The 27,499-nt window shown below is 51.9% G+C and overlaps 17 protein-coding genes and 1 non-coding gene across 18 annotated transcripts; 3 read left to right on the forward strand and 15 right to left on the reverse strand.

Annotated features, from left to right (window-relative positions):
- Positions 1 to 636: 636 nt before the first annotated feature.
- Positions 637 to 1,584, reverse strand: An07g00590 (uncharacterized protein; the record flags this gene model as incomplete). The annotated part of the gene is made up of 2 exons (XM_001391115.3): positions 637 to 1,483; positions 1,535 to 1,584. 2 exons carry the CDS (start codon positions 1,582 to 1,584, stop codon positions 637 to 639), a joined length of 897 nt encoding a protein of 298 aa, XP_001391152.3.
- A 117-nt stretch (positions 1,585 to 1,701) lies between these two features.
- On the reverse strand, positions 1,702 to 2,453 carry An07g00600 (uncharacterized protein; the record flags this gene model as incomplete). Its single annotated transcript, XM_059748172.1, has 3 exons — positions 1,702 to 1,848; positions 1,902 to 2,352; positions 2,434 to 2,453. 3 exons carry the CDS (start codon positions 2,451 to 2,453, stop codon positions 1,702 to 1,704), a joined length of 618 nt encoding a protein of 205 aa, XP_059600844.1.
- A 358-nt stretch (positions 2,454 to 2,811) lies between these two features.
- tRNA-Leu (CAA) lies at positions 2,812 to 2,924 on the reverse strand. The gene has a single exon. It is a non-coding gene; the product is annotated as a tRNA-Leu (tRNA).
- A 538-nt stretch (positions 2,925 to 3,462) lies between these two features.
- An07g00620 (uncharacterized protein) lies at positions 3,463 to 5,517 on the forward strand (the record flags this gene model as incomplete). The annotated part of the gene is made up of 2 exons (XM_001391117.1): positions 3,463 to 4,982; positions 5,034 to 5,517. 2 exons carry the CDS (start codon positions 3,463 to 3,465, stop codon positions 5,515 to 5,517), a joined length of 2,004 nt encoding a protein of 667 aa, XP_001391154.1.
- A 231-nt stretch (positions 5,518 to 5,748) lies between these two features.
- An07g00630 (uncharacterized protein) lies at positions 5,749 to 6,828 on the reverse strand (the record flags this gene model as incomplete). Its single annotated transcript, XM_059748173.1, has 4 exons — positions 5,749 to 5,921; positions 5,954 to 6,053; positions 6,090 to 6,595; positions 6,663 to 6,828. The coding sequence occupies 4 exons, from the start codon at positions 6,826 to 6,828 to the stop codon at positions 5,749 to 5,751; spliced, it is 945 nt and encodes a 314-aa protein (XP_059600845.1).
- Positions 6,829 to 7,547: 719 nt separating this feature from the next.
- Positions 7,548 to 8,393, reverse strand: An07g00640 (uncharacterized protein; the record flags this gene model as incomplete). Its single annotated transcript, XM_001391119.3, has 1 exon — positions 7,548 to 8,393. The coding sequence occupies one exon, from the start codon at positions 8,391 to 8,393 to the stop codon at positions 7,548 to 7,550; it is 846 nt and encodes a 281-aa protein (XP_001391156.1).
- Positions 8,394 to 8,820: 427 nt separating this feature from the next.
- Positions 8,821 to 9,185, reverse strand: An07g00650 (hypothetical protein; the record flags this gene model as incomplete). Its single annotated transcript, XM_059748174.1, has 2 exons — positions 8,821 to 8,880; positions 8,955 to 9,185. The coding sequence occupies 2 exons, from the start codon at positions 9,183 to 9,185 to the stop codon at positions 8,821 to 8,823; spliced, it is 291 nt and encodes a 96-aa protein (XP_059600846.1).
- Positions 9,186 to 9,512: 327 nt separating this feature from the next.
- An07g00660 (hypothetical protein) lies at positions 9,513 to 10,151 on the reverse strand (the record flags this gene model as incomplete). The annotated part of the gene is made up of 2 exons (XM_059748175.1): positions 9,513 to 9,639; positions 9,982 to 10,151. The coding sequence occupies 2 exons, from the start codon at positions 10,149 to 10,151 to the stop codon at positions 9,513 to 9,515; spliced, it is 297 nt and encodes a 98-aa protein (XP_059600847.1).
- Positions 10,152 to 10,433: 282 nt separating this feature from the next.
- On the reverse strand, positions 10,434 to 12,587 carry An07g00670 (uncharacterized protein; the record flags this gene model as incomplete). The annotated part of the gene is made up of 4 exons (XM_059748176.1): positions 10,434 to 10,802; positions 10,857 to 11,803; positions 11,867 to 12,483; positions 12,556 to 12,587. The coding sequence occupies 4 exons, from the start codon at positions 12,585 to 12,587 to the stop codon at positions 10,434 to 10,436; spliced, it is 1,965 nt and encodes a 654-aa protein (XP_059600848.1).
- A 411-nt stretch (positions 12,588 to 12,998) lies between these two features.
- On the reverse strand, positions 12,999 to 14,054 carry An07g00680 (uncharacterized protein; the record flags this gene model as incomplete). Its single annotated transcript, XM_001391123.1, has 1 exon — positions 12,999 to 14,054. The coding sequence occupies one exon, from the start codon at positions 14,052 to 14,054 to the stop codon at positions 12,999 to 13,001; it is 1,056 nt and encodes a 351-aa protein (XP_001391160.1).
- Positions 14,055 to 14,417: 363 nt separating this feature from the next.
- An07g00690 (hypothetical protein) lies at positions 14,418 to 15,272 on the reverse strand (the record flags this gene model as incomplete). The annotated part of the gene is made up of 2 exons (XM_059748178.1): positions 14,418 to 14,604; positions 14,968 to 15,272. 2 exons carry the CDS (start codon positions 15,270 to 15,272, stop codon positions 14,418 to 14,420), a joined length of 492 nt encoding a protein of 163 aa, XP_059600849.1.
- Positions 15,273 to 15,440: 168 nt separating this feature from the next.
- Positions 15,441 to 16,547, reverse strand: An07g00700 (uncharacterized protein; the record flags this gene model as incomplete). Its single annotated transcript, XM_001391125.1, has 1 exon — positions 15,441 to 16,547. The coding sequence occupies one exon, from the start codon at positions 16,545 to 16,547 to the stop codon at positions 15,441 to 15,443; it is 1,107 nt and encodes a 368-aa protein (XP_001391162.1).
- An 850-nt stretch (positions 16,548 to 17,397) lies between these two features.
- Positions 17,398 to 17,700, reverse strand: An07g00710 (hypothetical protein; the record flags this gene model as incomplete). The annotated part of the gene is made up of 1 exon (XM_059748179.1): positions 17,398 to 17,700. One exon carries the CDS (start codon positions 17,698 to 17,700, stop codon positions 17,398 to 17,400), a length of 303 nt encoding a protein of 100 aa, XP_059600850.1.
- Positions 17,701 to 17,726: 26 nt separating this feature from the next.
- Positions 17,727 to 20,656, forward strand: An07g00720 (uncharacterized protein; the record flags this gene model as incomplete). Its single annotated transcript, XM_059748180.1, has 11 exons — positions 17,727 to 17,822; positions 17,915 to 17,939; positions 18,005 to 18,143; positions 18,228 to 18,337; positions 18,523 to 18,589; positions 18,757 to 18,810; positions 18,944 to 19,058; positions 19,134 to 19,205; positions 19,291 to 19,415; positions 19,684 to 19,745; positions 20,415 to 20,656. The coding sequence occupies 11 exons, from the start codon at positions 17,727 to 17,729 to the stop codon at positions 20,654 to 20,656; spliced, it is 1,107 nt and encodes a 368-aa protein (XP_059600851.1).
- A 1,082-nt stretch (positions 20,657 to 21,738) lies between these two features.
- An07g00730 (uncharacterized protein) lies at positions 21,739 to 22,815 on the reverse strand (the record flags this gene model as incomplete). The annotated part of the gene is made up of 4 exons (XM_001391128.1): positions 21,739 to 22,042; positions 22,106 to 22,383; positions 22,465 to 22,697; positions 22,758 to 22,815. The coding sequence occupies 4 exons, from the start codon at positions 22,813 to 22,815 to the stop codon at positions 21,739 to 21,741; spliced, it is 873 nt and encodes a 290-aa protein (XP_001391165.1).
- Positions 22,816 to 23,147: 332 nt separating this feature from the next.
- An07g00740 (hypothetical protein) lies at positions 23,148 to 23,551 on the forward strand (the record flags this gene model as incomplete). The annotated part of the gene is made up of 3 exons (XM_059748181.1): positions 23,148 to 23,153; positions 23,255 to 23,410; positions 23,459 to 23,551. 3 exons carry the CDS (start codon positions 23,148 to 23,150, stop codon positions 23,549 to 23,551), a joined length of 255 nt encoding a protein of 84 aa, XP_059600852.1.
- A 276-nt stretch (positions 23,552 to 23,827) lies between these two features.
- An07g00750 (uncharacterized protein) lies at positions 23,828 to 25,407 on the reverse strand (the record flags this gene model as incomplete). Its single annotated transcript, XM_059748182.1, has 5 exons — positions 23,828 to 24,012; positions 24,057 to 24,243; positions 24,290 to 25,178; positions 25,238 to 25,305; positions 25,375 to 25,407. The coding sequence occupies 5 exons, from the start codon at positions 25,405 to 25,407 to the stop codon at positions 23,828 to 23,830; spliced, it is 1,362 nt and encodes a 453-aa protein (XP_059600853.1).
- Positions 25,408 to 25,877: 470 nt separating this feature from the next.
- Positions 25,878 to 27,131, reverse strand: An07g00760 (uncharacterized protein; the record flags this gene model as incomplete). The annotated part of the gene is made up of 1 exon (XM_001391131.1): positions 25,878 to 27,131. The coding sequence occupies one exon, from the start codon at positions 27,129 to 27,131 to the stop codon at positions 25,878 to 25,880; it is 1,254 nt and encodes a 417-aa protein (XP_001391168.1).
- Positions 27,132 to 27,499: the final 368 nt, after the last annotated feature.

Consider the following 27,499-nt stretch of genomic DNA (forward strand, 5'->3'; position numbering starts at 1 on the left):
GAGACTTGTTCATCCCTCACATCGTGCACGCACGAGTAGTTACTGTATCTATTACTCAGAGCAAGCAAGACTGCGTGTGGAGGCAACTTCTATGATGCCTTCATGTTCTGAGTAAGCAGCCCATGACGTTGCAACTACTATCTCCCCAGTCCCCACAATGTTACATTCCCACGGGGGCATTTGCCCACACCGTGGGTATTGCAACCGATATGACACATCTGCTCCCATGCTTTTACTTCTGGCTGGAAAGTCTAAAATACTAAGCTTTGTTAACTTTATATAGTTTTGTCATCGTCATTGATCCGCGGCGCAGTCTTCGCTCGGTATTCTTCCCATCGCCTTTGTTACAATGCGACTGACTCCTAGTGCACACTCGGTGTGGGGTGATTAGATGACGCCTCTTCTAACTATGCTTGTGCCTTGAGCCTGTTGAGTAACTTTCAACGCCCTCCTTTTTAGGAGTAAATATTACTTGATATACTGGAGAAAAGAATGGATCCTGAGGGTGGGATATGACATGGAATGTCAGGCCTGACATTCCGACTCTCACTGCACATTTTAGCTGGAGCAATAAAATAGTGGTATTATAATTGTAGATCAAAGCACAGGTATAAGAGGAAGGCAGCTACCAAGACCTCATAGTTTGGTTTTCCGTGACTTGGCTGCGCGGAATGAACTGGGAGGCTTGATCACCCTGCGCCACTCCTCACTCAGCACCAAATGGTCCCGTTTGGCCATTTTTTGTCTCTTTTCCTTCCACTCCCGCTCAGCGACTCGGTATTCGCGCATAACCTTATCTAACCAGCTGGCACAATGGCTGGCCGTCTCTCCGACCGCTTCAAAGGCGAAGAAGTGGCCTTGCTTGGGTAGAATGATCTCCTTGACCTTGTCTCTTCCCCCGCTTCCCCCAACCCCTTGACCACAGCTCTTGATTCCTTCTCGAAGATCATCGAGGTTCAAGTAACTCGCTTCTCCGAGCAAGAAGAGTGTTGACGGTCGCAGCGATGGCAGTTTGTTGAATGTGCTGGGCGGTTCGGGGCGGTACACCGGAAGGACAGCAACAGAAGGGTCCACATCCGCATGGGTTGAGCGATCCAACTGTGCCTGGCCATCAGACGTTCGAGCATGGAACCTTTCCCTAATCTGACCCAGCACATCATGATACTTGGTCGTGGTCAGCGTGACCGGCGGGTTGGCAGCGTCTACATTGTCGCCCAAGTCGGGATGCAGGGCCGTGGGCAGATCCCGGAACCCATACTGTACCATTAATTCGAGACACCGAGGGTCCCACTTCTTAAAGACTTTCTTGTAAGCTGCTGCTGCTGCCGCCCGGTTTGGCCAGACGTCGTCACGCCACAGGGCGAAGTTGACAGGACCGGGCGGGTCCGCACCAAAGCCCATCTTGGGTGGTAGTCGTTGAATTACCGGATCGAAGAGAATAACCGAGGTTAGTAGACGGGGGTGCATCAGTGCCAAATTTGTACTGAAGGAAAGGTCAGTAATAATCCGGCGATGGGAGCGAGTGGACACGCACATGATGGTACCTCCGAAGCTGTGGCCCACTCCTACTAGCGGTCGCGGCATCTGATCGCGGAAATGATTGATCATTAGAAGCAAATCGCGGGGATGGTCCATCCATGAGCCTAGAAAACATTTTTAGCAAGAGATTTTCGAGGCTAGGAAGTAGTAGTAGGTCTGCAATCACTCACAGTCCATGCTGAGTTTATCTTCGTTGAGAACCCCACTCATGCCCATGTTGGCGACATCTGCTATCCAGATACCGCGGATGTGGAAGTTGGATTGAGCGGATCGTACGAGAAGCCCGTCCCATAACGGCTCGTACAGCTCCTATGCCTGGTCATTCCACTTCCATCGATTGTTATTGAAAGGGGAGTATTTACCTTGGGAAAGCCCACCGCGTGGGCTGCAATGATAGTGACAGCATCGGCTGGGACGGGATCGGGTAGATCGCGAGGCGTGTATTGCTTGATGTGGAGATGCAGGACATCCTCCTGGTCCACGGTACTGCCCGCATACTCCCGGACATAGCATGCGGGGATGATATGTTCGGTGACTCTGAACTTAGCGGTCGACATTATTTGGCCACAGTGGGTGCGAGTATTGTGGAGGGGAGGAATAAGCCGATGGTGATGAAGGCGGGGAACTGGAGCAGCAGCTAATATACGGTAGTAGTCTAGAGCTAAGCTGTTAGCTGAGTGAGACGGCAAGTCTGGGTCGGGCGGCCCACTTCCCCACGGATCTCCAAGCTGGTCAGTTATCCAGTCCTTGGATTGAACGTTGAACTGGATTGAGGATCGAACGCTTGCGGAGAACAGCGAGGTACTTTTCAGCCTATTAAAGGCTGTGATCGATATTGGATTGGGAGAGTTAGCCGGCAGTGCATCATCCAGTCATTGAGGCTATGGTGGGAACCGGGACAGTTGGACTGTCATACAACCATCCCGATAAGGCTGGCATGATGGGATGGACCGACAGATCGGGGTATATTTTCCTTGTCAGCCAAAGTTGTGACGTGGGCAAGGTGAGATTGAATACATTCTGCGAGAGAGGCGAGAAAACACTGCCATCGGATGGAGAGTGTGCGGTTGAGATGTATTCGAATTTTGCACATCACCATAATGGAAAAAAAAAAAAAAAAAAAAGGTGTCTGATAGTGAGACGGGTAAGACATATGCATGACAATGTCAGAAAGGCATTGTTGTGGTCTTCTTTCCATGTGTCATAAAAACAATGCTATTATATCCTCCCGAGGTATCACGAGCGGGGGGAAAAGGAAAAAGAAAAAAGATATGACAAGAGTGGGACTCGAACCCACGCCTCTTTCGAGACTGCAATACATCCAGCTGAGCTGGACAAGCGAATTCACTTGAGTGCAGCGCCTTAGACCACTCGGCCATCTTGCCTTGATTGGGATATTGGCCGCAGCTTTGCATTCATGTTGAGAGCAAATATAGCCGGACTCTACGACTGGTTCATGTGTTGCCTGCAACTGCCTGTATTCCGCTAAACGGAAAAAGAGTATAGCTATTTTTGACCGGTGATAATTGTTAAACCTAGTATCGTCCACTTGACTTTGCTCTTGCAAATAGACTAATCCCAGAATTGTGGTGATGGAGCTGATGAATTTGCTACTACAGACTGATCTGTCATCGCGGATATATTCGGCCTCACCTCGAATATAATGTTGGACCGCCTTTCGGCTGCCTTTCCGACCGTATCAAAATACTTCAAGTTGGTTGGCCGGTAAAACAGTCACCAATGCGATGGCGTGCGTTGGCGGCACCATCGCCTCATATCCGCCACGCCCAGCCCGGTAACTAAGTACTAATTGGCGCCTCGGCAGAGGATTCAATTCATCCAAGATGCGGGGAACATCAGGGATGGCTGATCGTCCCCTGCTTCCTGTTCCCATTTTCTTCGCTGCAACCTTCACCTCCCGTCATGAGCGCTGAAGGAAGGATTCGCAAACGCATCCCCAAGTCATGTAAACGCTGCCACCGGCGCAAGCAGCGATGCGTCGGCTATCCGACTTGTACCGGCTGCGAATCCGCCAAGCAGCCCTGTCTGCGATCCGAGTCCGTTCCATCCTGGCACCATGCCATGTCCAAGGGGGCATTGGTGCATCGCATTGAAGTGCTTGAAGCACAGCTGGCTGCTGCACTGGAACAAATTCCTCCGGATTCGGATGCGCCACAGGAACAGATTTCGACGGGCACAAAACCGCAACAACGTGACTCCCGAGCTGGTGTGGTCTCGATGATGGCAATGAGCCATGAGGGGAGCGAGAATCTGGCATATCTGGGTCCCTCATCGGGCATGTCCATTGCAGAGGATCTGGGCCGTCTGGTGCAGAACGCCGTCTGGCTTAGGTCCATCCCCATCAATGGCAGCCACCTTCAAGCTCTGCCTTGCGAGAGAACCGCAGCCAGCACCACATTACCAAGCGATGCTGTTGGGATACGACTTCTCAATGCATACTTCAAGGACATGCATACGCGTCTCCCGTTCCTGGATCGCTCAGAGCTGATGCAGCTGCATGCGACCGTTCAGAAGCCTCAGTCGGATGTGACGAGCGAGGCTGCACGGTTCAAATTATTCATGGTATATGCCATCGGTGCAGCTATCCTACAAATGACCGAGACCTACGACTCCACGCCGCCAAGCGCCTTTGTAGCGACGGCACTACAGCTGGAACCTTCACTAGGCGAATCGCAATCCTACACGAATCTCGAAGCCCTCATGTTACTGGTCCTCTATCACATGCGAACATCTTCTGCCACGCGAGTGTGGTATCTTATCGGTCTAGCCATGCGCATCTGTATCGATCTAGGATTGCACCGGGAATCACAGTATCGAAGAATGCGACCGTACGAAGGGCAGGTGCGCCGGCGGTTGTTCTGGTCCGTCTACCTGGTTGAGCGATACGTGGCCTGGTCATTGGGACGGCCGTTCAGTGTTCCGGAAGACGAAATCGATGTCCATGCGCCGGCTGATCTGGATGATTCGTGTACCAGTGACCAGCTGATTGAAGAGGCACTACGGAATTCAGTGGCTCCGCTTGAGCCGGCGCGAGGAAGGAGTCTTCGGAGGTTCATCGCCTTGACTCGGTTGCAGCGCATAATGTCACAGATCCATACCCGGATTTACCGGACAGATAAGAGCACCGCAGCGCTGGTCCCGGAGACAACATATCTGATGGCTGCGTTGGAGGAATTCGAAAGATCGCTGCCACCAATGGCACCAGACGAGGATGATTTTGTTCATATGCATTGGAACAACGCCATTCGGATGCTCATTCAGCGGTTCATAGGAATCTTACCGCGCAGGGATCCCCTCATTGAGAAATGTCTGTATGCCTCGGGGCAGATGTGTCAGTGCTTCAAACGACTGCGGCAGCGAGATTCGTCGGGATATTCTTTTCTCTTAGTCAACTCGTTGTATATGGCTGGATTGACTATTTGGTGAGTTCCTCCACTTCCTGGTGTTGCAATAGAATCAGCCTGACGAGATAGTCTTTGCCTCTTCCGAGCCCCCCAGCTGTGGACAGTAGCCGTGTCGAATGATCTGCGAGCCTGTTCTTCTGCGCTGTTCGTCATGGCCGAGAGAAATTCTAGTCTGAAGAAGTATCGAGACGGCCTGGAGATGATCATCAACCGCGTGATGGAATACGTGAATGATGCAGCAAAGGCCGATTCCATGCCAAGTGAATCACAAACACAAGAGGATGCTATTCCCACACCACATTCCGAGAGCGTCAGCGCACAGACAGAACTAACTACTGGGGATTCTCAGCTATCGGCTGGGTGGTTTGACTTTCAGTATCCATTACCCCCTATGGGAGGATTGACCGGACACGATACATATGGACAGGGGTCTGCTGCAGCAGATACACCTGAATTCTGGCATACATTCAGCGACATATTCCCGGAGATATGGTCAAACGACCTATTAAGCATGGATATGTCCGACGGACTGAACTGGTTTACTCCGGAATAGACCAAACAGATACCCAATTTGACATCAAACTACCGTCAGCAACATAACTACAAATGAGCCGGAGACAACGTATCCTCAATCCCCAGATCCTCCCTCCTCGACTTACTCTCTGGATCAAAGTATGGCACCTCGCCCACGCCGACAGCGCGATTGCCACTTCTGGGCCCGAATCCTTCGTGGTCACCGGTGGCCGTATGGAACACGCTGCGATTATCCCAGATGGCTATTTTGTCAGCAGAAACCACTTGCATGAAAGTAGTTGGGTAACATACCGATATCATTCGGGTCATTCCACTTGAACCGCACCTGTAGATCATGACCGTAGGTGATCAGATCATGAAAGTACTGCAGCATATTTGCACTCTCTCGACGATTCAATCCGTTAATCTTGCTCGGAAAGGCCCCTAATCTCATCAGCACACAACTTCACACATACCCACTGCAACATGAACATACCAATCGGAAAGATCGACTTCCACCCCGTAATCGGATTCGTCCTGACAACCTAAGTAGTAACCATCAGCCAACCCCACCCCCTTTCATCACAATCAGAATCAAACAAAGATGCATACCGGATGCACCGCCTCCAACTCATCCCCGACATTGACCGGCGCCCCTCTCTCCCCAGTATACACCTTCACGCCCATTCTCTTAAACCCCGCCCCGACATGCGTGGCACTCAACCCCTCCAGAAACCCGCGATAGGGTTTACTAATGCGATCATACACCTCATACCCAGAAGCCCACAAGGTATCGCCCCCCGTGACAGGCAACTGAGTCAACCTCAGACTCGAGAAATCCGCCGGCGCCTTCTCAAACGCAATATCACTATGCCAGACGGCCGCCATACGGGTATAGTCCGAGCCCTGGTAGAGTTTCTTGCGGCCCTCGGAGTTGATCGTGCTGATTTGAGGATCCGGGTCGCCGAATTCGCGCGCGTCGTTGGTGACGGGGTGGATGTGGAGACCGTGAGATTCGGGGCGGGTGGTTAGGCGGCCCATTTCCAGGATGAGGTGTTTTTGGAGGTCGTTGGTGAGGTTGTGCTGGGCGCGGAAGAAGACGACGCCGCGTTCTGCGACTGTTGGGATTTGTGAGTATTATGGTTTGAGGGAGGGGGTAGTAGTAGTTAGGGATGGGGTGTGTACCGAGGACGGCGAGGTCACGAATACGTTGTTCGGCATTCGGGGCATTGAGAATGTCGTCGACGATGTTGCAGCTGTCTTTGGGGAATTCGGTGCCGATGACGGGGGTGACGAGGATGGGGTTGAAGGCGTCGAGGGAGCCGGTGGAGTGGATGCGTGGGTGGGGCATTGTAGATATACTGTAGTATTCTCTGTGTATTGTTAATGATGTACAGTGATTCAGTTGATGTGGGTATGTGGCAGATAATCGATATTTATGTTTTGATGGGTGCTGGTGTATAGATCGGCTTTCGGCGTTAAGGGGGGTGCTGGGATCTGGAGATATCGCCGATTGCGTTATGGGTGGGAATGATGGTTTCACTGTCGTACAATAGTGTCATCGGGGTTTAGTCTATCTTCATTAAATGCACAAGTTTGTTTAGATCGACAACGTCCGGGACGTGTTGAAGGGTAAATGTGTGGTCGGGTGATGAATCAAGATAATACCCTCAAGTTGTGCCGCATCTTGTCCCATCTTATACCCTGAGACGGCATACATAATTCGAACAGCAGCTCTATGCTAAGCTAAAGTCATGGGCCGTGCCTACTAGGTAATGCAGGCTTACACATTACTGACGGGCAATGCAATGGATGTTATCTCCACAACGCTATGCATATGCATCTGATATCACAATGCTCCACAAACGATCATACGGAAGGCTCAAATCGCTGAAGAACAAAACATCCAATATACACAAAAAAAGAAAAGAAAAGACAGAGATACTAAGAAAACCCATCCTCCTTCAAACGATGGCGACTCTTTCGGTAATGTCATGCTGCAATCATGTCGAACATTATCCCGGGTATCTGGACAGAACTCATACACAACCCCCCATCTATACTTCCTAATCAAACCATATTCGCCCGATGCTCATCCGACGGCGTCCCCGGCGCCGTCCGGTTCATGGGCACACTCAGAGTCTCACTAGCCGCCATGGAGGTAGGCCTCCGAGACATCTGATCGAGGTTGAGCTGCGAGTTGGAGGCGAACATCATGGAGGCGCGGTCAAATTTGGCCTTACTCTGAGGCCGGCCTTCAGCCAGCGGCACCATGGAGTAATCGGCGCCGGCGTCGGCCTTCTTGGCCAGACGGTTGACCTTGGACTTCTCGCGGAAGCAGAGGAAGAAGGTGAGGGCGACGAAGATGAAGATGAGGATACTGAAGGTCACGATGGCGGCGATCTCTCCGCGGTGGTTGTACTCCTTTTGCGCGGCGGAGATGGTGCTCGTGGCAGAGGTGGTGGTGCTAGTGGTGGTTGAGGTTGTTGTGGTACTTTGAGTGGTAGAGGTGGCGCTGGTGGTGGATTGGGAAGAAGAGGATGATGTGGTGGAACTCGAGCTGGAGGTGGTGCTCGTGGCAGTGGTGGCAGTGGTTGTAGCACTGGTCGTGGAGGTGTCGGAGGTGGTGGTGGTGGTGGCTTCGGTAGTGCTGGTCGAGTCGGATGTAGTGGAGTCTGCAGTGGTGGTGGCTGCATCTGTGGTGGTGGTGGTATCATCGGTGGTAGTCGCCCTCTTTTGGAAATTCAAGGAACGGTTATACCGCTTGGGCTTGAGGTAGTTATCCATGATGGATGTTGGTTCAGCGACCGGCGCCTCGGTTTGCGGTGACAGCGAAAAGACTCCTGCCGCGGGTTCTGCGTGCGCGAAAACGGTGGATGATAGGGCGCTGAGCGCCAGCAGATAGCGGAGTTGCATGATGGATGGATTAGAGGAGGGGTCGGATATAGGCAGCAGCCAAGTTCGGGTAGAAGTAGATAGGATGATGGAAAGACGAAGAGGAAGAGGAGGAAGAGGGAGATCAGGGTAAAGAAGGGATTGTAGGGCCCATCGGAACAGAACTACCGACAGGCCCTCAAATATGAATGTCGAGCGAGATGATGGGCGAGAGAGCCGAAATCTCTGCCAGGCCAATCTTGCTGGCAGTCGTCGTACTCCATAACGTGCCTCAACTAGGGCTGAGGCTTTCCCAGTTTATTTTTATAGCGAATTCCGTCAGTGATTGGCTGCGCGGATCCGGAGTGGGCCGTCGGCCACTCAGCGGCCACGCGGCTTTGGTCCACCCGGTGCTTGTTCGTTTCTTGTCATTAATTCTTGACTGCATTGCAACGGCACTGGCTTGAAATTATGCTCGATTCCAGTCGAGGATGAGGATATCCTTTTCAACCTCAGCTGGAATCACCTCCTTTCGCATCAATTGTGAACAGAGAATCACAAATATCCACAACATGAACCCTCACCCACCCCCCCTTTTCCCACCCTGACTCCACTGTATCCCTCGTGAGGAAAAGAATTTAGCCCAAGGACAACCAAATCTGGTTCCAACCGAAGCGCGTTCCCCGCTAAAAGCTTCGCTGTGCTCCCCAACAGAGGCTGGGCAATTGCAACGGCCGATCGTCGAACTGGTGAGCGCCTTGGGTGTCCACCCTCGGAATTCAGCCACGCCGAACAGGCCATCTCAAGAACAAGAATAGCAGTGGTGAAACCCATTTTCTACCAAGTCGATATCTGCGCCACGCTACTTGTGGCAGTCATTTCTCGGCCCCATCTCTTTATGGCTTAATGCCCTTGTCAATTCGACTAAAAAGACGTGTGATGATGCATTCACGCACCATCTTACGTGGTTGTCCGTCTCATCTCCACTTGCTCAATCTGTGTGCGCAAAGATCGACGCGTTCTGGCAATAATTAAGGCCGTCTTAACCTTAAACCAATGCTAGTGTTTTTCGACCGCGTTTTCTAGATTCCACGCAATTTTCTCCTTTACCGTCACAACCTTTCATCTCTCCAATGGGGCAGAACTTAAGAAACTAAATACTTAGTGAACTGCCGATTGAACATTCCCCGCTCCCAACGGTAGACGCAACCAGTAGTTATGGCCGACGGGCATGATGCCGTATTCCAGAATCCCATTTGAGCCACGTACGCGCCCACTCGGACTTAACCTGCAGGGGAGTGAATATATATTATTAGCAGTAGTATTCTACTGAACTGCAGTTTTCGGGGATTTCAGTTCGGGACCACCTGCTGGGACCCGTGCTGTGCTTTCTTTAATTACAGTGATGTGTCGTCGGTGGTTTGTTTCCACCAACATCTGAGACATATACTACTAAAGTACCACTATGCAGCTTACCCTACTTCCGAGAACAGATAAAATACTACTACGCCAACACAACGGGGCAACCGACGCCGCGTGTGCCGACCGAACCACTAATAAACATGATACTGACTCGGCTGAGGTACACCAAGAGGCCTGTGCTCTATCTACTACTTACTAGTATGCCGACCCGAGGTCGCAGTGCTTGCGCTCAGTGTACCGCATCCCAAGTGTTCCAAACTGAACATTTTGGAGCATTGGATGTGTGAAAGCGCCAGTACAAATCAATTGACTCCTCGCCGGACTATCTCGAATGCAACAATCTCTTGATCGAACGGAGGTTTCTCCAGTCGGTGTCATTGCTAGTCGATATTCTCAGCACAACCCCTCTGGATTTTGTACCGCCCCGAGTATGACCCGCGCTCAGACGTTAAACTACCAGAGCCCTATGTCTAGATGGAGGGAATATAGGAGCAATTTATCACCGGAAGGACAATCTCGAACATAACCTTATCACTTACTATTCAGGCGCTGTAATGGCCATGGAACCAGACCATATCTGATTACGATCGATAATATTAATTATACAAGTGGCCATTAACTCATCCATTCATTACTCATACAAAGCCGACCCAGCTCCCATCAGCTCAATCCCGGCCACGCCGACTCAAACCCCGTGTCGAATCCCAACGACCAATTCTCATCGAGAAACGGCCACTGCCACATCTCCGCCTCGACATCCGCCCACTCACCACTACCACCGCTGCTTCCACCACCACCTGGCGCCGTCAACTCGGCGACCGACATCCGTCGCACTCCTACTCCCTCAGAAGATACCCCTGGGCGTCGTCGCGCGGGAGACGCTGTTTCGGGTCGCGACACGCGAATATCGCCGTATTCATCAATGGTACCAGCCAGGGTGAGATGCTCTGGACGAGAAACGCCCGTTGGACCTTGGGCGGTGGTTCGGGCTGTTTCATAGAACCGGTTTGCTTCTTGGAGAGTTCGCCACTGCCATCCATTAGTCTTCAACAAGAATTATAGTGGGGGTGTGAGTGCGCGTACCCAGCTTGTTCCCACATCCCAGAACCGACACAGTCGCTCCAGATACTCCAGATTCATCTTCTTCTCTTCCTGCGCGCGCGCCAGACCCCCCGGGTACCGGCCCGGACAGACAGTCCCGTACATGTTGATATGGGCGGCGACGAAGACGCTGAACCCCGCATATGGAGTGATGACAGGAGTGGCGCAGGCTTCAAGGGCTGCGAGTATAGCGCTGATGTGCTGTGCCGTGGCGAAGAGGTGGTCAATGGCCTCGTCGTCGGCAGGGTCGTGATGGTCGATGGATGGTTTAGGGGTGGAGAGGAAGCGGTCGCGGTAGAGGAATAGAATACTACCGCGGTCAGTAATTACCTCATCGAGCAGTCTGACGGCTAAATAAACACACCTCATGAAATACACCAGGTTGATATAGGCGAACAACTCCCCCGATCCCAAGGCCACATGCGCCTGCGCATTGGTCTCGGGATACCGCACCGTCGCATCCTGAAGCCCCCTCCACTCGTCCAGCTCGGCCTTGAGCATCTCCCACGCGCGGAGTGACAACCCTGCCGACCCTTGCGCCCGACCCCGACGGCTCTCATTGGCGAACCGGAGTATGCGAACGAATATGTCGAACCCCCGTGTGACGATAGTCAAACCCCGATCAATAGATAAATTCAGTGCCAGAGAGGATGAGCGATTCATGTCCGCCGGCATTAAGCGTGGGGTGGCTTTCCCAAAGGTAAAGTCGGAATCGCTGATGGGGAGGGGCACGGAGATCTGGCGGAAGGAGAGGGCGAAGTGTTGGCGGGCGCCGGAGCTGAGCTCGCAGTCCTGTGCAAAGCAGCACCAGTAGGTGCGGACCAGCTGTTCGTAGGTTATGCGATGGGCGGGCAGGTCAAGGAGGGGTTGTTGTTCCATGGTATCATCGGCGGTCTTGAGGAGGGATTGGATCATGTAGGTGGCCATGCCTGAGATTAGCGCATTGGGTTAGTGATGGTCGGACTGAAGGGGGAAATTGAGTGGAATAGTACCGCTGTACATCCATGCGCGATAAGGCCGACCCGAACCCCATTCGTAGAGCGAGATCATGACGAGCGATTGTGCAAGATAGAGGGAAGGGGCTTCGAAGGCGCGATGGGCCAGCTGAGAGCGCGCATACTCCGCGTAGGTTTCAGGAGCAGCCAGGGCGGCATCGGGCATGAAGCGGGCGCATAGAGAGAGTAGAGCTGAGAGAAAAACGGGTTCGACGGCGGAGGCATGATGGGAGAGATCGGCGATCAGCGAGGGATAATGAAGGAAGTTGACGACGGGGAATTTCTTGCGGTAGATGTCGCATGCTGCGATGAGAGTGGCCGGGGCGATGGCAGCGATGGGATTGGCAGAATGAGAGGGGGTGGGCGAAGGAGCGGGCGAGCTGGCTATGGGAGTGGTCGCGGTGGTATTTCCTGTGTCTGTTGCTGTTCTTGTCCCTGTTCCTATCCCTGACGCTGAACCTGAGCCGGTTCTTCTAATGCTGGCTCTGCGAGGGGTTCGGGGTGTGCGCACACCGGGAGAGCGCGGATCGGTCAGGACGCAGTTATCGCGACGGAGGCGGTGGCAGCGACGGCAGGGAGGATGGCCATCGTGGATGCACTTGACCTTGGATTGTCTATTAGATGAGCAATTGATGATTGTAATTGGATGAGATGGGATGGAATGCGATGGAAGTGAGGGAGCTTACCGACAGCTGTCGCAGGAGATGGACAGGCGCATCGTTGCACACCTCAAAGCCGACGCGGGAATAAAGTGGTTGGAATTGGACAGAATTGAGTGGGGGACGGACGGCGTGAGGGGCACGTGAGGGGTATGAGGATATATTCCCGGCCGTCGGGAATAAAGTAAGCGGTCTCGGGAATAATGAGGGGAAATGCGATATTCTTTTGTCACGGAAATTGCAGGAAGTGGATTCCATCAAGTAATTTCCCCAACAGTCTGGCCCGGCCATTTTTCATCCTTATTTTTAAAATTAGTTATGGTTCGATTAATCTTCCGATTGACTCATGAAGATCTCATTATTCATCATATTAAACTTCTGTCTGTGTCTGTCTCTTTCTCTCTTTCCCCCAATTAGATAGCTCGGGTATTATTATCATGACATTAAGGATAGATAAAAAGAAAATCCAATCATGCCTGATGGATGGCTTCCAGCCATTGGCAAAGTTTATCCACCGCCATTTCATCCGTAGCCCAGGCTGTCACAATGCGAATCACCGTGCCAGTTTCACGCTTATCCCACTCGTAGAATCGGATGCGCTCCGCCAGCCGATGCAGCATAGCATCCGGTACCACGACAAACACCTGGTTGGTTTCCGTCTCAGCCGCCAGCTCCCATCCCATGCGTTCGAACTGCGCCGAAATGCGCCGTGCCATGGCATTCGCATGTCTGGCCAGCTCAAAATACAACCCATCCCGAAACAACTCGGCAAACTGCACCCCCATAACGCGGGACTTGCCCAGCAAGGCACCGCGCTGCTTGATATTAAATTCAAACCCCTCAGCGAGACTCCTGCGCACCACGACCGCCTCGCCCAGCAAGGCGCCCATCTTTGTGCCGCCAATCCAGAAGATATCCGTGTAATCGACCATATCGCGCAGGGTGAGATCATTCAACTCGGCGCTCAGCGCCACCCCCAATCGCGCTCCGTCCACATGCAGCAGTAAATCCCGCCGTCGACACGTTTCCGACAGCCGCCGCAGCTCACTCCGCGTGTAGATCGTGCCCACCTCCGTCGCATTGGAGATGTACACCAGCCGCGGCTTGGCCATGTGCGGGAAGAAGGTATTGCGATCCAACACCCGCTCTAGATTCTCGGGGGTCATTTTTCCCCGTACCCCGGGGACGGGGATGACTTTGTGGCCGGTGGCTTCGATGGCTCCGGCTTCCTTGTCCAGAATGTGCCCGGTTTCTACGGCGAGAACGGCTTCATAGGGCCGCAGGCAGCTGGCAATGGAAATGAGATTCGCGGCAGTTCCGCTGGGGACAAAGTGGATGGCGACCTCATCGTCGGTGGCTTGTATTTGAGAGTAAATTAATTGACGAGCTTCGTGTGTGTATTCATCTGTGCCGTAGCCGGTTTGTTGTGTGGCGTTGGTGAGGAGGAGGGACTGCAGTAGGCGTGGATGAGCACCCTCGCTGTAATCATCCAGGAAGCTGTATGGTTGGGTGAGTTTGACGATCATCGTGTGTCAACCCTGTTGAAGGTTTTATAGGATATATGGGGATGAAGAAGAAAAGAAGGAAAAAGAAAAGAAAAACTCAGGAATTGACTTTTGGGAGGGAAGCTTTATGAGGAGAAGTGCGTGAGGGGAAATGGATTTCATTTCCGCTCGGGAATGACTCGGGAATGTGAGTCATGTCAGGATGAAGCCAGAACTGACAAAGAGAAATGAGATGAACGGATCCACTGGGTGGGCCAATTCTAAACTTATCTGTGACAGGTAGATAAATAAATAGATGCACGACAGATAGGTTAGCTGATACCATTTGGCACCCGTGTCCGACCGAGGCCATTTGATGGGCCATATTCACCATCACCATAACCATCACCAGATCCCGTACGATTTTCTCGTATAGTAGCTCATCCAAATCCCAAGAGCAGTTGGTTGGTAGACGCCGGGTTCTGGCCTGATTGATCGACCGAATCCCTGCTTAGCTGCCGCGGCGATCAGATCTCCTCGGGAATATGTACGCGCATCGGTCTCGGCGCAACGTTTCCTGCAAGGCGTATCTCTACCACAACCATGATGGTAGTCATGGTATTAATATCAAAATCGTTGTAGTTGTGCATTCAATAGAACATCGATGGTAGTGCATCTTGATTGAATCAAATGAAGCGAAAATAATGATACAATTTTTCCCTGACTCTTTTCGTGCCTAGTAGTAACTGAGCAGAGCTGCACTGATACTGCGCATATAGAGTTTAATCCACACGGCACTTCCACACCGACCATTACAGCAGTCATGCTCAGCAGACGATCACATCAAGAATGTGCATATAAGTTCAGTATCTGCCCTGTAGTAGCCAATGACACCATCGTATCCCTACATTAAGACCAACTCACCGGAAAAGCAAATAGTACTGCACTCACTCACCGGAGAAAGTGCGTCTCTTGCTGGCTTTCCTGGTAGTAGGTAGTAGTAGTAAGTAACCCCCTGAGGTAGGATGCCCCCGAAGGATTGGACCTGTTGGACAGTTGCAGAGCACCGCAAGGATTCCGGACGCCAGGAAGAGATTCATTCCTTGTTTTGAGAGGGGTGAAGGATCCTGTTCTTCCACAAGAGACGGATGTCAACGGGAATCCAGCAAAGCCCGCGATAGTCGGAAATCCTACGGGATTACCTATCGGTCTCGCGTTCCCGATGAGGCTCGACCGCCCGGAACTCACCCGCTTAGTCATTAGTGCTTACGAATCGGTCAGTTTCCGAAGTGATGGCTGTGTCCAATCATCTCGTTCATATTCGTGAGCTACCTCATCTAGTACTAAGTAGTCTAAACATACAAAGTATCCACCTAACATCCAGCAATTTTTTGGTTCTTTGCTCACATCTTCATCGAGGTTCCGCCTCTAAGCAGAAGCAGAGGCAGAAGCCGAGGGGGTGGGGAGACCACCGTCAACAGCATCCGGGTCACCGTCGCAGGTACCGCAGACAGACTCGCCGCCAGTGGAAGTGTACACGTTGGTCCAGTAGGGGTAGTGGATGGCCGAGGTGTTGACGGCAACAGTGAGGTAGGCGAACAGACCGTCCTCGAGGGAGTCACCCAGGTAGACATAGTTGAGGAAGGGGTCGGTGTCGGCATTCTCGGTCTCCACGGTGACCACGCGGTCCTCCGCGTTGGGGGTGATGGGGATCGAGTTGGTGTTGTAAGGGTAGGTGGACTCGACCTTGCTGATCATATCCTGGTCCCAGAAGATCTGGCCAATGTGGGGGATGGAGCCACCCGCCAGGGTGTTGTTGGGCAGCAGAGTGGCGCCCCAGTGGACAATGTTGTGGTAGTGGGTGGTGCGGTCAGCGTAGTGACCGGGGAACAGGGTGTTGAAGGTCACCACTCCGTCCTCATCAGTCTGCTGCACACCACGGAGGAAGGTGCGGTTGTAGTTGGCCAGGTCGTTGGAGTTGCCGTTACCATCGGCCACCAGGCCGGAGTAGACACCGGTGGCGTTGCAGCCCCAGATCTCGGTGTAGATGCCGCTGAGGGGTTGGCAGGTCTCGGCGTCGATGAACTGCTGCTCGACGGTGACAGGAATACCCGGCTCATTCTCGCGGATGTCGCCGCGGATGTGCTCACCGGGGATCCAGTAGGGTCCGGTCTCACCCTCAGCGCTGGGACCGAGGAGGCAGATCTTCTTGTCGTCGTTGAAGACCTCGGTCTCGGGGGTGCTGGAGGAGATGGGCCGGGTGGACAGGTGCGACTTGTTCAGCACCTCAGCGGTGTCGCCACGGGCCTGCAGCTGACGGCGGTGCATGTCGACAACGGCGCGGCGACGGGCCTCAGCGCGGGCGTGGAGGCCACTGGCCTCCAGACTGGCCTCACACTTCTGCAGACCATGGGCCAAGGTGCGCTTGAAGGAGCGCTGCTGAAGGGCCTCACGCTCCTCATGGTGACCCGGGTGGGCGGTGGCTAGGAGGGCATTGCCGACGACGGCCAGGTTCAGGACGTTCTTGATTTGCATAATGAATCCGGGAGAAGAGTCGCAGAGATGCTTGAAACAGTGAGGATGCTTGCGATGCGAGTGGTAGACTGAAGAGCTATCTGGAAGGGTATGTCCGAGGGGTTTATATAGCTATTTCTGAGGTGAGATAGCGATGCCTACTCCTCTCTGGTACAATCAATCATCACGCCCTGATGGATAATAGTTTATTCGGCATCCTTGTCCCTACGCGACTGAAATCCTCGTGCAGCCGATCCGATACAGGTACCTGTAGTGCACCGAGGGATGATCATCCTGCAAACAAGGACGATCACTTGGCATCAGTGTTGCAACCGATGGCGAGCTTTGCCCATGGTCCTCAAGGTGTCTCCGGTAGGTTCCATTGAGGTCGTCAAGGCCAATATACTCCGAAGGATGGAGCTGACAGAGAGCGGATTATCTGGCCGGTGATAGGCTCTGAAAGCAAAGTGATATCATGTAGAGAAACATAGTGCCGGATGAGCTGGCCAGACCAGTGGCAGAAGGCCATCCCGCCAGAGCCAGAGCGGCCGCGGTGAATGGCTGTGATCTAACTCTCCCACAATAGGATTATTCCACCCACAATCTCCACAGTCTGGGCATTGTGGGTGAGTGGATAAATCGATGGCGACTATCGTTCCAGATTATCATAACCTTTGTTTCTGCAGAGAATCGGAATGATGGAAGGATGCTGTGAATAGTAACCAGTGTGCCGGATATGGAAGGCGCATAGACTTCAGGTGGTCGTGCCAAGCCGCGATGGAGATGCCAAGCCAGCGTGAGGAAACCGGATTCGACGAGAGAGAGCGCGGAAGATAAACCAACGCGAGGCTAATTCGCTGGGAAGTGCTGATCACGACGATCGGGGGCCAGCCGACTCGAATAATAATGCATTGCCTTTCACTGGCTGGCGGAGGGCCAGTATAGCAAAACCCCCGCGGGCCGAATGACCTCTCCGAATAGTACTCAGCAAAATTGATCCGTTGAAGGACACTGGGAGATCGGCCGGCTCTACTATGGGAAGATTCCACTCGGTCCGGCCCACTGTGAGCAGAGTCGACCATCTTTTCTTCACATGCCCCGTCGGCATGGTCTCATTGGCAGGATGATTCCATCTCTGTCCCAAGTCTATCGCAGTAGATCTATCCCACTCCATAGTCTCCCTAGTCGGTTTTTTGCAGCATGGTCTTCGGGTCTCCAGGTGAAGCCTACACACATCTCTCGTCAGAAGGAGGGAATATCCTCCTGAAAAGAACAGCGGTCTCACCCGACGGAGTCGTAAATAAGGTCGATCTAAATGGGATAAACTAGCTGGCGACTGCTGCAGACAGTTTATTAGAGCTGCATAAGTTTGCTTGGCAGTTCTGCAGGCCGGGCAGGATGAGGACCTCGAACGTCCGGATAGATTGAAGTCGGATTAGAATTTAACCCTAGACGGCGTTCCTTCGGGAAGGCCGCAGATCCACAATCCACCTTCCGCATCCAGACCCGACGCGTCGTCAGCATCGTCCCTTCGATAGCGAAGCGACCCTTTGAAATGGCATCTATTTTTGAGGATAACTGGCACAGGGGCCAGCGGGGACCCGGACACGGCCCAGGGTCATCGCTTGGAGGGGGAGAATACGGGGAATAAACCACTGCCGGCGGGAACGAAAAGACGGGTATGCCTTCATGGAGGCGCAGGACAGCGATCGTCAGCAGCGCATCGGTCAGTAATGATCCGTTGCCGGAGATAAGCCTAATCAGGCAGGTGAAGCCGGCTCCGTCGGCGGCCTGCATACAGCTCATGTCGAGTAGATGAGACTCAACGCTGATCATTGGGCAATAACCTCCTCATGGGAGCTTTCTATGACATTTCCAATGCGACCTCTTGACTTCAAACATGATGAAGGACCGCAGTGGGGGTAGTGACCCTATCAATCTCGCACTAGACATACTGCAGGATCCTGTAGTATCATGTTGAGTCACGATAGATAAGCCGGTAACCTTGGAAGGCACGCCGGTGGAAACCCTCCGGATGAGGATTCTTCCATTTTGATTCAGCCGTGAGAAAAGAAAGTGTCTCAGCTAAGAAATGTGTCTCGAAGCTTTTCTCATCTCAGCGTCCGACTCGCCAGAAATGCTTTCATTTACTGCCAAGCCAGTATGCCCATTATGAGATGGTTGTGGAAGTTAATGCCTCCAAGTAGCCATGCAGTGCATGGTCCTGCAGGAACTGGGAGTGCCCGCTGCATCAACACTTTGACTTCCGAGCCGTTTCCGAGCCGTGTCCGAGCCGAATGAATTATTGAGTCCTGGAGACCAGCTCAGCGAGGGGTCGTTTGGCACGCTGTTTTTCGAATTTATCGCATCTCAGGATTGAGCAAGTAGGCAGGGCCCTTGTCTTATGTTTACTAGAGGCATCGTGGTATGATGCTATGGCCTGATCATGATGAGCTCAGGGTGACTATACGCTGGGACAATGTGTTCAAGCAGTGGGGACTCGTGGACCCATTCAGCAGAATCCATGAGGCAGTAAGCCTGGTGTTCCTAGTGCTTAGCGAATATTTCCCCGATCATGCATAGTCTCTATAACACCTTCGTTAGAAGCGTTCAGCTGCTATCGTGGACTACGCAGTACCGGGTAAATCTTCGGCCCCGCCACAGACTATAAACGAGGAAGTAAAATCGAGAAATACTAGAGGGGAGTACAGTAGTAGCGATAGAGAGGGGAGTCCGCGGTGATAGGCTCGCTTAGTCGGATCAGGTGATCCCTTTTGTTTTCGATGGCGCCTCTCAGGGTCTCTCCTTCTCTTCTTTGATCGGTACTGTACGACAAGCTGGGCACATTGACTGGCCAACATCTTTCAGGGATGCGCGGACCGTGCAGTGGTATACGACTGCACCTCCACTGAACTCGAGAAGCACTTGTGGTTAAGAATGAGCGTCAAGACCAGTTATCATTCAATTGAGCTTTTTAATCAAGTGGCATTTTAAGACTTGTAATCACTAACTGTCGGAAAGCCGCTCACTCAAGGAGGGTACTGTATCCAACTCAATCGCTCAGAAGCTGACACCGGCCTAAATTGTGTTACAAAGCGCTGTCTAGGTTGCCATAACGGAAGAATCCAGGATCTTAAATGATAGTCAATGGCAATAGCGTCCAAGAGACCGAGCGAGGAGGTCGCCTACTAGGTCATGGAGGACCAGAGGAAGGACCAGGTACTTTCGTATTTTTGGTAAAGTGCACATACTGACCGCCGACATCGGGCTGTTAAAGATGTTATCACTGGACACAGGAAGTACATCCGAGAGAGTTTTGATACCTTGACATTAATGGTGCTAGGGACTAACTATCACTGTCGCAGACCAAGCCTGCTTTACCTCGTCACGTTGAATTTGCTCGTCTCCAGGCATCCAGTTCAGTCTTGGTATCGGAACTAATCTGATTAACCTGACAATTACGATATATTAACAGAGCATAGCGTACCGACCAGCCTCTGGATATACTGTCATCACCCTCACAGGACAGGCCAAGACACGTCGGGATCTTCTTTCGTTATTATATGCCAAGAATATTACACGATGTATGCTCACTTAGAAGCATACGACTTCGTTTGAACGCCACCCACCTGCCCCAATAAATTCCAATGAACCATGTCCGCCGCAGAATATAATGCCATAAGCAAGAATATTACTGCCATCATGCCCTCGAACAAGCCTAGTTCGCTCTCTGGAGTTGTTCTGGATGGTTCGACTGAATATTATATTCTTCTTCTCCAGCTGCGTTGGCATATCGCCACCTGGAAGCTCTCTCGTCTGACCATATAATCCATAAAGTAGACTGTAATCGTAGAACTATATTCTGTGTTGCCCGTATTCGAGTTACAGTGGGTTCTATGTGCATCGCAATTATGCATGACACAATAGTATCAGGATTTCGCACTGAACTGGGGAAGATGGGTATCCTGTGCGTGATGTCGGAACGTCATGCGAGATTGATAACCCGGACACGACAAGGTGATAGTGGACATGATGAAATGATATGGGTGATTTACCTGATAGCAGAAACTGATTACTCGAGGAGAAGTCGCAGCTTGAAGCTATGGCCATTAGATTTCGTTCTTCTGTAGTAGGATGTTAATGTGTGGCCGTGTCCTAGTACTATTGTGCCGAAAATATATCTTATTAAGGACCATTACAGTCCTACAACTACTACCACTACTACCACACAACCAACATAAAAAGGAGCCTGAAGAAGTGAGTGAAGGGGATATACAAAAAGACTTAATGTTTCATAAAGTTATTTGATGTTGTGAATAGTTGTTACATGGTTATGATGGGGGTTTATGTATAGGTAATAGGTGATTGCCGAGGTTAAAATTTTGCGACTCAAGAAATATTGCTTAACTGATATATACATCTGATTATTTTATCAATCTGTGTATTTTCAAAACCAGATTTTGGGGAAGATTCTCAGTCCTATCAGGAATATATCTGTGACTAATTCATTGTGACCGTCAAGAACCTTGATGAACTTTACAACCATGTTTACATATAGGTGCCACGGGCCTACCATGATCGGTAATTGATGTCCTACTACTGGGTCAAAAAGACCACAATGTTTGAAATCGACCGGGCTCAACCTCCCTAACCACCTTATCGGCAGCCTCACACATACGGCCGCGTCTGACAAGATGATACAATCTCGTGCTAAACTGATAGAATCTAATCTTTTGGTCTACTATGTAAGAATGTTGAGTTCTGGTATGATAATATAATTCTATTATTATAGCTCCTTATGTGTCAGTAGTTTTGGTCCTTTAGCCATTGTCTCGGACGACGTTCCAGCAAGCTTTGCCGACGAGTTGGCCATGGTCCAGAGTGAGGAAATGCAAAGTATTGTGGGTGGAAATGGAGATTCTACGTCTTAGAGGCTGACCGATCGAATTTGCACCCGGAGATGATGCTGCGAGGGGTTGTAGTATGGTATATTATATCGGACCAAAAGGGGTTAATTGACCAAAAGGGGTTAAAAAGGCATCTAATCTCATTCTGAATAGTAGGATCTTGCAGAGCAATTTATAAAAAAAAGCAGAAGAAGTATAATTCTTAGAAAGCATTTGATATGGAAGCTTATGGGTCTCAAAGCTTTTCTTCATCATGGTGTATAGATGTCTTCAATGATGAACGCGTTAGCTAATGGGTATAATGATTACAGCTTCGCCTTTCGCTCCTTCTTCAACGCCGCACGGACGGGTTCGATAAAGTTGCCCAGCATCTCTTTATCCGCACCGGCATACACTTTTGGTGGCGAGACATTCCACGGCGGGATTACTCTGCGTCCATCCGGGCCGGAGCTGGTAATCTCCACTACCGAACCGCCGGGGTATTTGCCCTGCTGGATAAGCTCGAGCATGTACTCTGCCACTTCTTCCGCTGGGACATGTTTCACTCTATCATAGGAGAGTTGTTTGCGGATACCGGGGACGGTGTCCCATAGAGGCGTGGGGACAACGCTGGTTGCTGTTAGTGCGCCTTCTAAAGATCAGAGAGTAGAAGGATAAAAGGGGATGAAATACCCTGGACAGATGGAGGTCACTTTCACGCCCTCCAATTGGTCAAGCGGGGCCATCGACTTGACGAAGCCCCAGATGGCGTGTTTGGCTGCACAATACAGGGGACTCCGGATCGAAGCACTTATTCCCGCGATAGAGGAGACCAGACATACGACACCCTTCTTGTCCTTACCCAAGAGAGCTCGGATGGCCAGTCGAGTAAGCTTGATGGGGTGGTTGGCATTGATGTCGATACACGCGTAGTCGGTCGACTCAGTGTCCTCCCAGAAACTGGACCATGACTTCATTTGAAATCCGTTAGCGAGGATATGATGATGAACATGATAAATTGGGGGATGTTTGGTTGGGGGAGAAACACGTACGGGTTCAAAGATGGCCGCTGACGCGACATACACATCGGGAACGTCGTTCCATTTGTCTTGGGAGAGCTGGATGAGGGCTTGCAGGTCGTTCCAGTTACGGACGTCGCAGCGCTGGAAGATGACGGCGTCGGAGCTGTCGACAAACTGTTGGGCTTCGGGAATGAGGCGCAGATCGGCAATGATGATTCGGGCGCCTTTGGCGGCGGCCTGGCGGCAGAGCTGCAACCCGATCCCTGAGTGGCGCGTTAGTTGCGATGTGGAGCAGAGGTAAAGTGAGGGTCAACTGGTCTCACCGGATCCTCCCCCAGTCACCAGGACGATCTTGTTGTTGACGGGAAAGTCACCGAACATGGTGCCTTAAGACAGGATTGAATTAAAGGTGAAGTTGGGGTCGATCTGACAAAGAGGGGGTCAGGGAATTAATACGTGCTCAGCCTGGCCTCGGCAGGAATGAGCTGACTCGCACACGGATGATGCTCCACGTTTAGCGCGATCGAAGTACCGAACTCTGCCAAGGCGATCCTCCCCCAAGCTGAATCCATTGACGATATTGGATAAAGTGTGGTCGCCATCATATATTGTGTAGAATTTTTCGGCGCGATAGAATTCGTCATAGAAATCGATAGAGAAACTCCAGATTCTGCAAATTTAGTGATGCGTCGTGGCTGGGAGCCGCCCCCAAAATGTCGGTATAATCGTCGGCGAAATTGAACAAGCCGTACCAATCACTCGGGGCGCTAATATCCCCAGTGGGATACTGCGTATGCGCTGATTGAGAAGATGTGTTGAGCGTCGGTCCGCCCGCCTCTGGAATTATATTGAGAGAAGGGAAAACATCCGGGGTGGCGGAGACAAGATCACGGCTCTCGAGTTTTGGGGAGGGAACAGTGGGATCGACCGGTCGCAGAGTGCGGGCCGTGCGATCGTCCAAACATCAGAAGAACAGGTTTAGTACCCAGTTCTCCAAGTCCCAAGATTTTTGCAGCTCTTGTAGGCTCAAGAGACAGAGCCGGGCTCGGTGTTCCGCCAATTTACGACCTGTCCCGGACGTGCGACGGAAATGAATGGTGTGGATGCAGAGGGTTAAAAACACGTGTATGATTCTACATGGTCAGCTTGAATCCTCTATAGCATATCGGCGGGGACGGTCTTACAGATGAGAAGAGCCGTGTTGGACCAAGTTATGCGAAAGCATATCCTCCAACACTCGTGTACTTTTCGTCGCGGCATTCAAGGCTATCTGACCTTGACTATCCAGATCTCCATCAGGAGGGTGAAGAAAGGACGGTCGGTAAAGCAGGATGTAGAGATTTCTAATGGCATTCAATCAGTGAAATACACTCAAGTACCCAATACATGCCACCTACTGGTATGTCATATGTAAGAGTCCGGCCAGAAACTTGGCTCGTGGAGTTGTGGCATTTTCCAGCTTCAGCTCAAGAGGCATATTGGCTTCCCAGTCCCTCAGTTGCTGGTGCAATGCCGCTCGTGACGCACCGTTAGATGACGGACCCAGCGGCGAGTACTGGGTCGAGACAATAGAACGCACTGAACAGTGAGCAAAGATTCGCAGTATGGAGGTTCGGACATACATAATTTGGCTAACTTTGCCATTTCGGCTGGATAAGAGAGGTCTTCGATACACTGCACCCCAAAATGACTTTGGCCGCCCACAGCCTCCTCTCGGATATCCTCAGGCTCTAGCATGTCGACATCGCAGTCTTCGTCCCGAATGTGTGGCGGAAGCCCAAGTGCTGCGGCGCTTTGCTGGTCTCGGGTCTAGCAACGGTCAGCATCTACATCAGGCTTACGAGAGGTGACATACGTAAAGCGACCACCAAATCCGCTTCCATAGACCTGCCTCTCGACGGGAGGCAAACGGGAATTTGGACCTGACTGAGTTAACAGGAGACAGGGTAAGACAAAAGAATACATACATCAAATGCATGCCGCGCTTTTGTGCCAGGTCAATGGCAATGCCAAGCCAGAATCGAATGTCCCGCTCCTCAGATGGTCCTCCACGCCAGAAGCTCAACAAAAACAGCGCTTGAATCTTGACCGTCTTGTTAGACTCCCATTCAGCATCGTAGATTGCCTTTGCTCGGCTGTAAAAGAGAAACTTGGCCCAGTACCGAACAGAAAACTCCGTCCGGGCAAACACCTCATCCGTGCAAAGGCTGACGCCTATGAACAGTATCGCCTGGAGTAAGAGGGGCGACATGCTCCCCTGCACATAGCTCTCATACACCGCAGCACAATCAAGGATTGGGAAACAGGGGTGAAACCAGTCAAAGTACGCCCGCAGAAGAGTTTCGCATGTCTCTGGCGGCGGGTACGAGAAGGCCCCATCAGCTCTCAGCTGGCCTTCCTGCTTGATCTTGTGTGCTCGGAAAGCCTCATCACGGGTGTTGAAGGCATCAAGTTTCTCAGGAATGGCATAATGAAAGCGAGTCATATGCATCTCATTAGTTCCCTTTTCAGGCGACCGGCGCCCTTCGTCAATCACTACAGTGAGTGGACTCGATTCACCAAAGAACACTGTTGGATGCGCACTCGCAGCATCCCCTGGTATCGGGTGAACATGCGACTCTTTTGCGTCGGATTTATCACCTGCTGACACGGTGAATGAATGGTTCCCTCCCTTCGCAGATGATGCCGGCAATTGGACCGAGTTGCCGTCGGTTTGTTGCCGAGCACTCTTCTTACGGGGATACCTAAGCCATTGAATCAGTCTACGCCAAACTACCATAATGACGAAACCGTGAAAACATACTTTCCTCGCTTTGAAACGCCTATCTCACAGGGTACATTCAATGCCAGACAATTCTGGCATGGGCGCATCTGTAGCACATTGCAGCGGATTCGCCGCTTATTGCAGTGGAGACAAGCCTGCTTGGCCCTGGTTCTTACCTGTCGGTGGCCCGATGACTCCTGACTGGACATGATCCTCGAATTAGCTCCAATTACCAATGAAAGAGATCGTCCACAGTGGAGTTCAGAGGTGGCCAGGCAGAATGCAAGTAGCCGTAGTCGAGGATAAAGCGGCTTTATGCTGCCTCGGTCTTGGCGGGCATGTCGGCTTTTTGCCTGTTTTCCCGATCCACTTGCTTCGGCGATGGGTATATTGCGCCGATATTCACTTTACGCTGGATACCGTCGCGGGGTGATATTAGGGGCAGCAGGGGTAGGTTGCCTGAATTGGATTAAACTGTAAGATCCATATTGTGGTCGACTAGTTCTACGTCTGAACATCCTTTGACATGCAGGTATCTTCAACCTCGTGAGTGGACAGTAGAATTGCCCGAGGTGAATCCATCGCACTGAGTTATTTACAAAGGGCCTAAAAGTTCCAATACTCGCAAGGATAGCCAAGTCCACTAGCTCAACTGTACATGTCATTAATTCAACTGCAGCTATTTCTCCGTACCCTCGTCGAGCCCCAACTCGGCCAGAATAGCCTTGTTATGCTCACCCACATCAGGGACAGCGTCCATGCGCGCCCCATAAGTATCCTCATCCCCCATGGTCATTCCAGGAGGTAGCAGAGCCGGCACACTTCCTGCGGGCGTCTTAACATCTGTCCATCGCTGCCGAGCCTTGAGCTGTGGGTGGTTCCAGACGCCTTGCATATCATTGACGCTGGCATTAGCAATCGCCGCTGCATCCAGTCGAGCAATCACCTGCTCCGCCGAAAGCGACGAGAAGACGTCACAGATTATCTTCTTCAACTCATCACGGTTCTGCGAGCGCAGCGAGTTATTCACAAACCGCTCATTCGTAGCAAGACTGGGTTGACCCAAGACGATGTCACAGAACTTAGCCCACTCACGCTCATTCTGGATCCCCAACATCACCGTTCCATCTCCCGTCTCAAACGGGCCATAAGGATAGATAGCCGCATGCGAAGCACCCGCTGGTGTCGGGCCCGGGGCATTCTCATAAGTATAATACATAGGGAAGCCCATCCACTCAACCATGCTCTCCAACATGGAGATATCAATGTTACACCCCCGCTTCGAGGGATCCCTCTCCCGCTGATACAACGCCGCCAGGATATTGGAGTAGGCATAGCTACCAGCGGAAATATCAGCGATGGAGATGCCCACCTTGGCGGGCTCTTTTCCCGTCCCCGTGACGGAGAGCATGCCAGCCTCGCTCTGGATCAACAGATCGTAGGCCTTCTTATCGCGGTACGGTCCGTCAGGACCATACCCGGAGATGTTGCACACAATCAAGGATGGATGAGCCGCTTTGAGATCATCGTAGGATAAACCCAGTCGAGCACTGGCGCCGGGAGCGAGGTTCTGGACGAGGACATCGGCGCGGCCGAGCAGGCGCATGAGCACGCTGTGATCGGACGGCTTTTTGAGGTCCAAGGCGAGACTCTCTTTAGACCGGTTGGTCCAGACGAAGTGGGAGGCTAGGCCGTTAACGCGGGTGTCATAATTGCGAGCAAAGTCTCCGACGCCAGGTCGTTCGACTTTGATGACTCGGGCTCCTAGGTCGGCTAGTTGGCGGGTACAGAAGGGAGCGGCTATGGCTTGTTCCAGACTGACGACAGTGATGCCGGCGAGGGGGCCAGCCTTTTTCGTGGCGCTAGTAGAAGCATGGCGCATGCCGGAGAGATTATGGCATGCCGCACGGACAAGGGGACGGGTGTTAGGCATGGTGCTGGTTGTGAATTGGGGATATTTTCGTGGGGGATGACCCCGGTTTTTGAGGCCATCGTCGACCGGAGAACGTCGCCGACCGTGGGGTCGCGGGCTCTCTGGGGTCGGTTATATGCCCCGGGCTGGCCTCGGTCCCACCATTAGTTTATTGGGAGATGATGTACTATAAGAGGATGAAAGTCCTGCCCTGATCATTTTCCAGAAGAACAATGAAATCTCCAGAAGATATGTATCAGGCAAAGTGTGTTGTTCCCAAAGAACTAGATATCCTTCCACCCTAGTAACAATCTGTCTGCAAAGATTGTGATAGCAGGTATTGAAACATTTTTGCTATTCATTGCATCTCAAGGCTTGATCACGGCCTA

Source organism: Aspergillus niger, assembly GCF_000002855.4.
Source record: "Aspergillus niger supercontig An07".
NCBI classification, from domain to species: Eukaryota; Fungi; Ascomycota; class Eurotiomycetes; order Eurotiales; family Aspergillaceae; genus Aspergillus; species Aspergillus niger.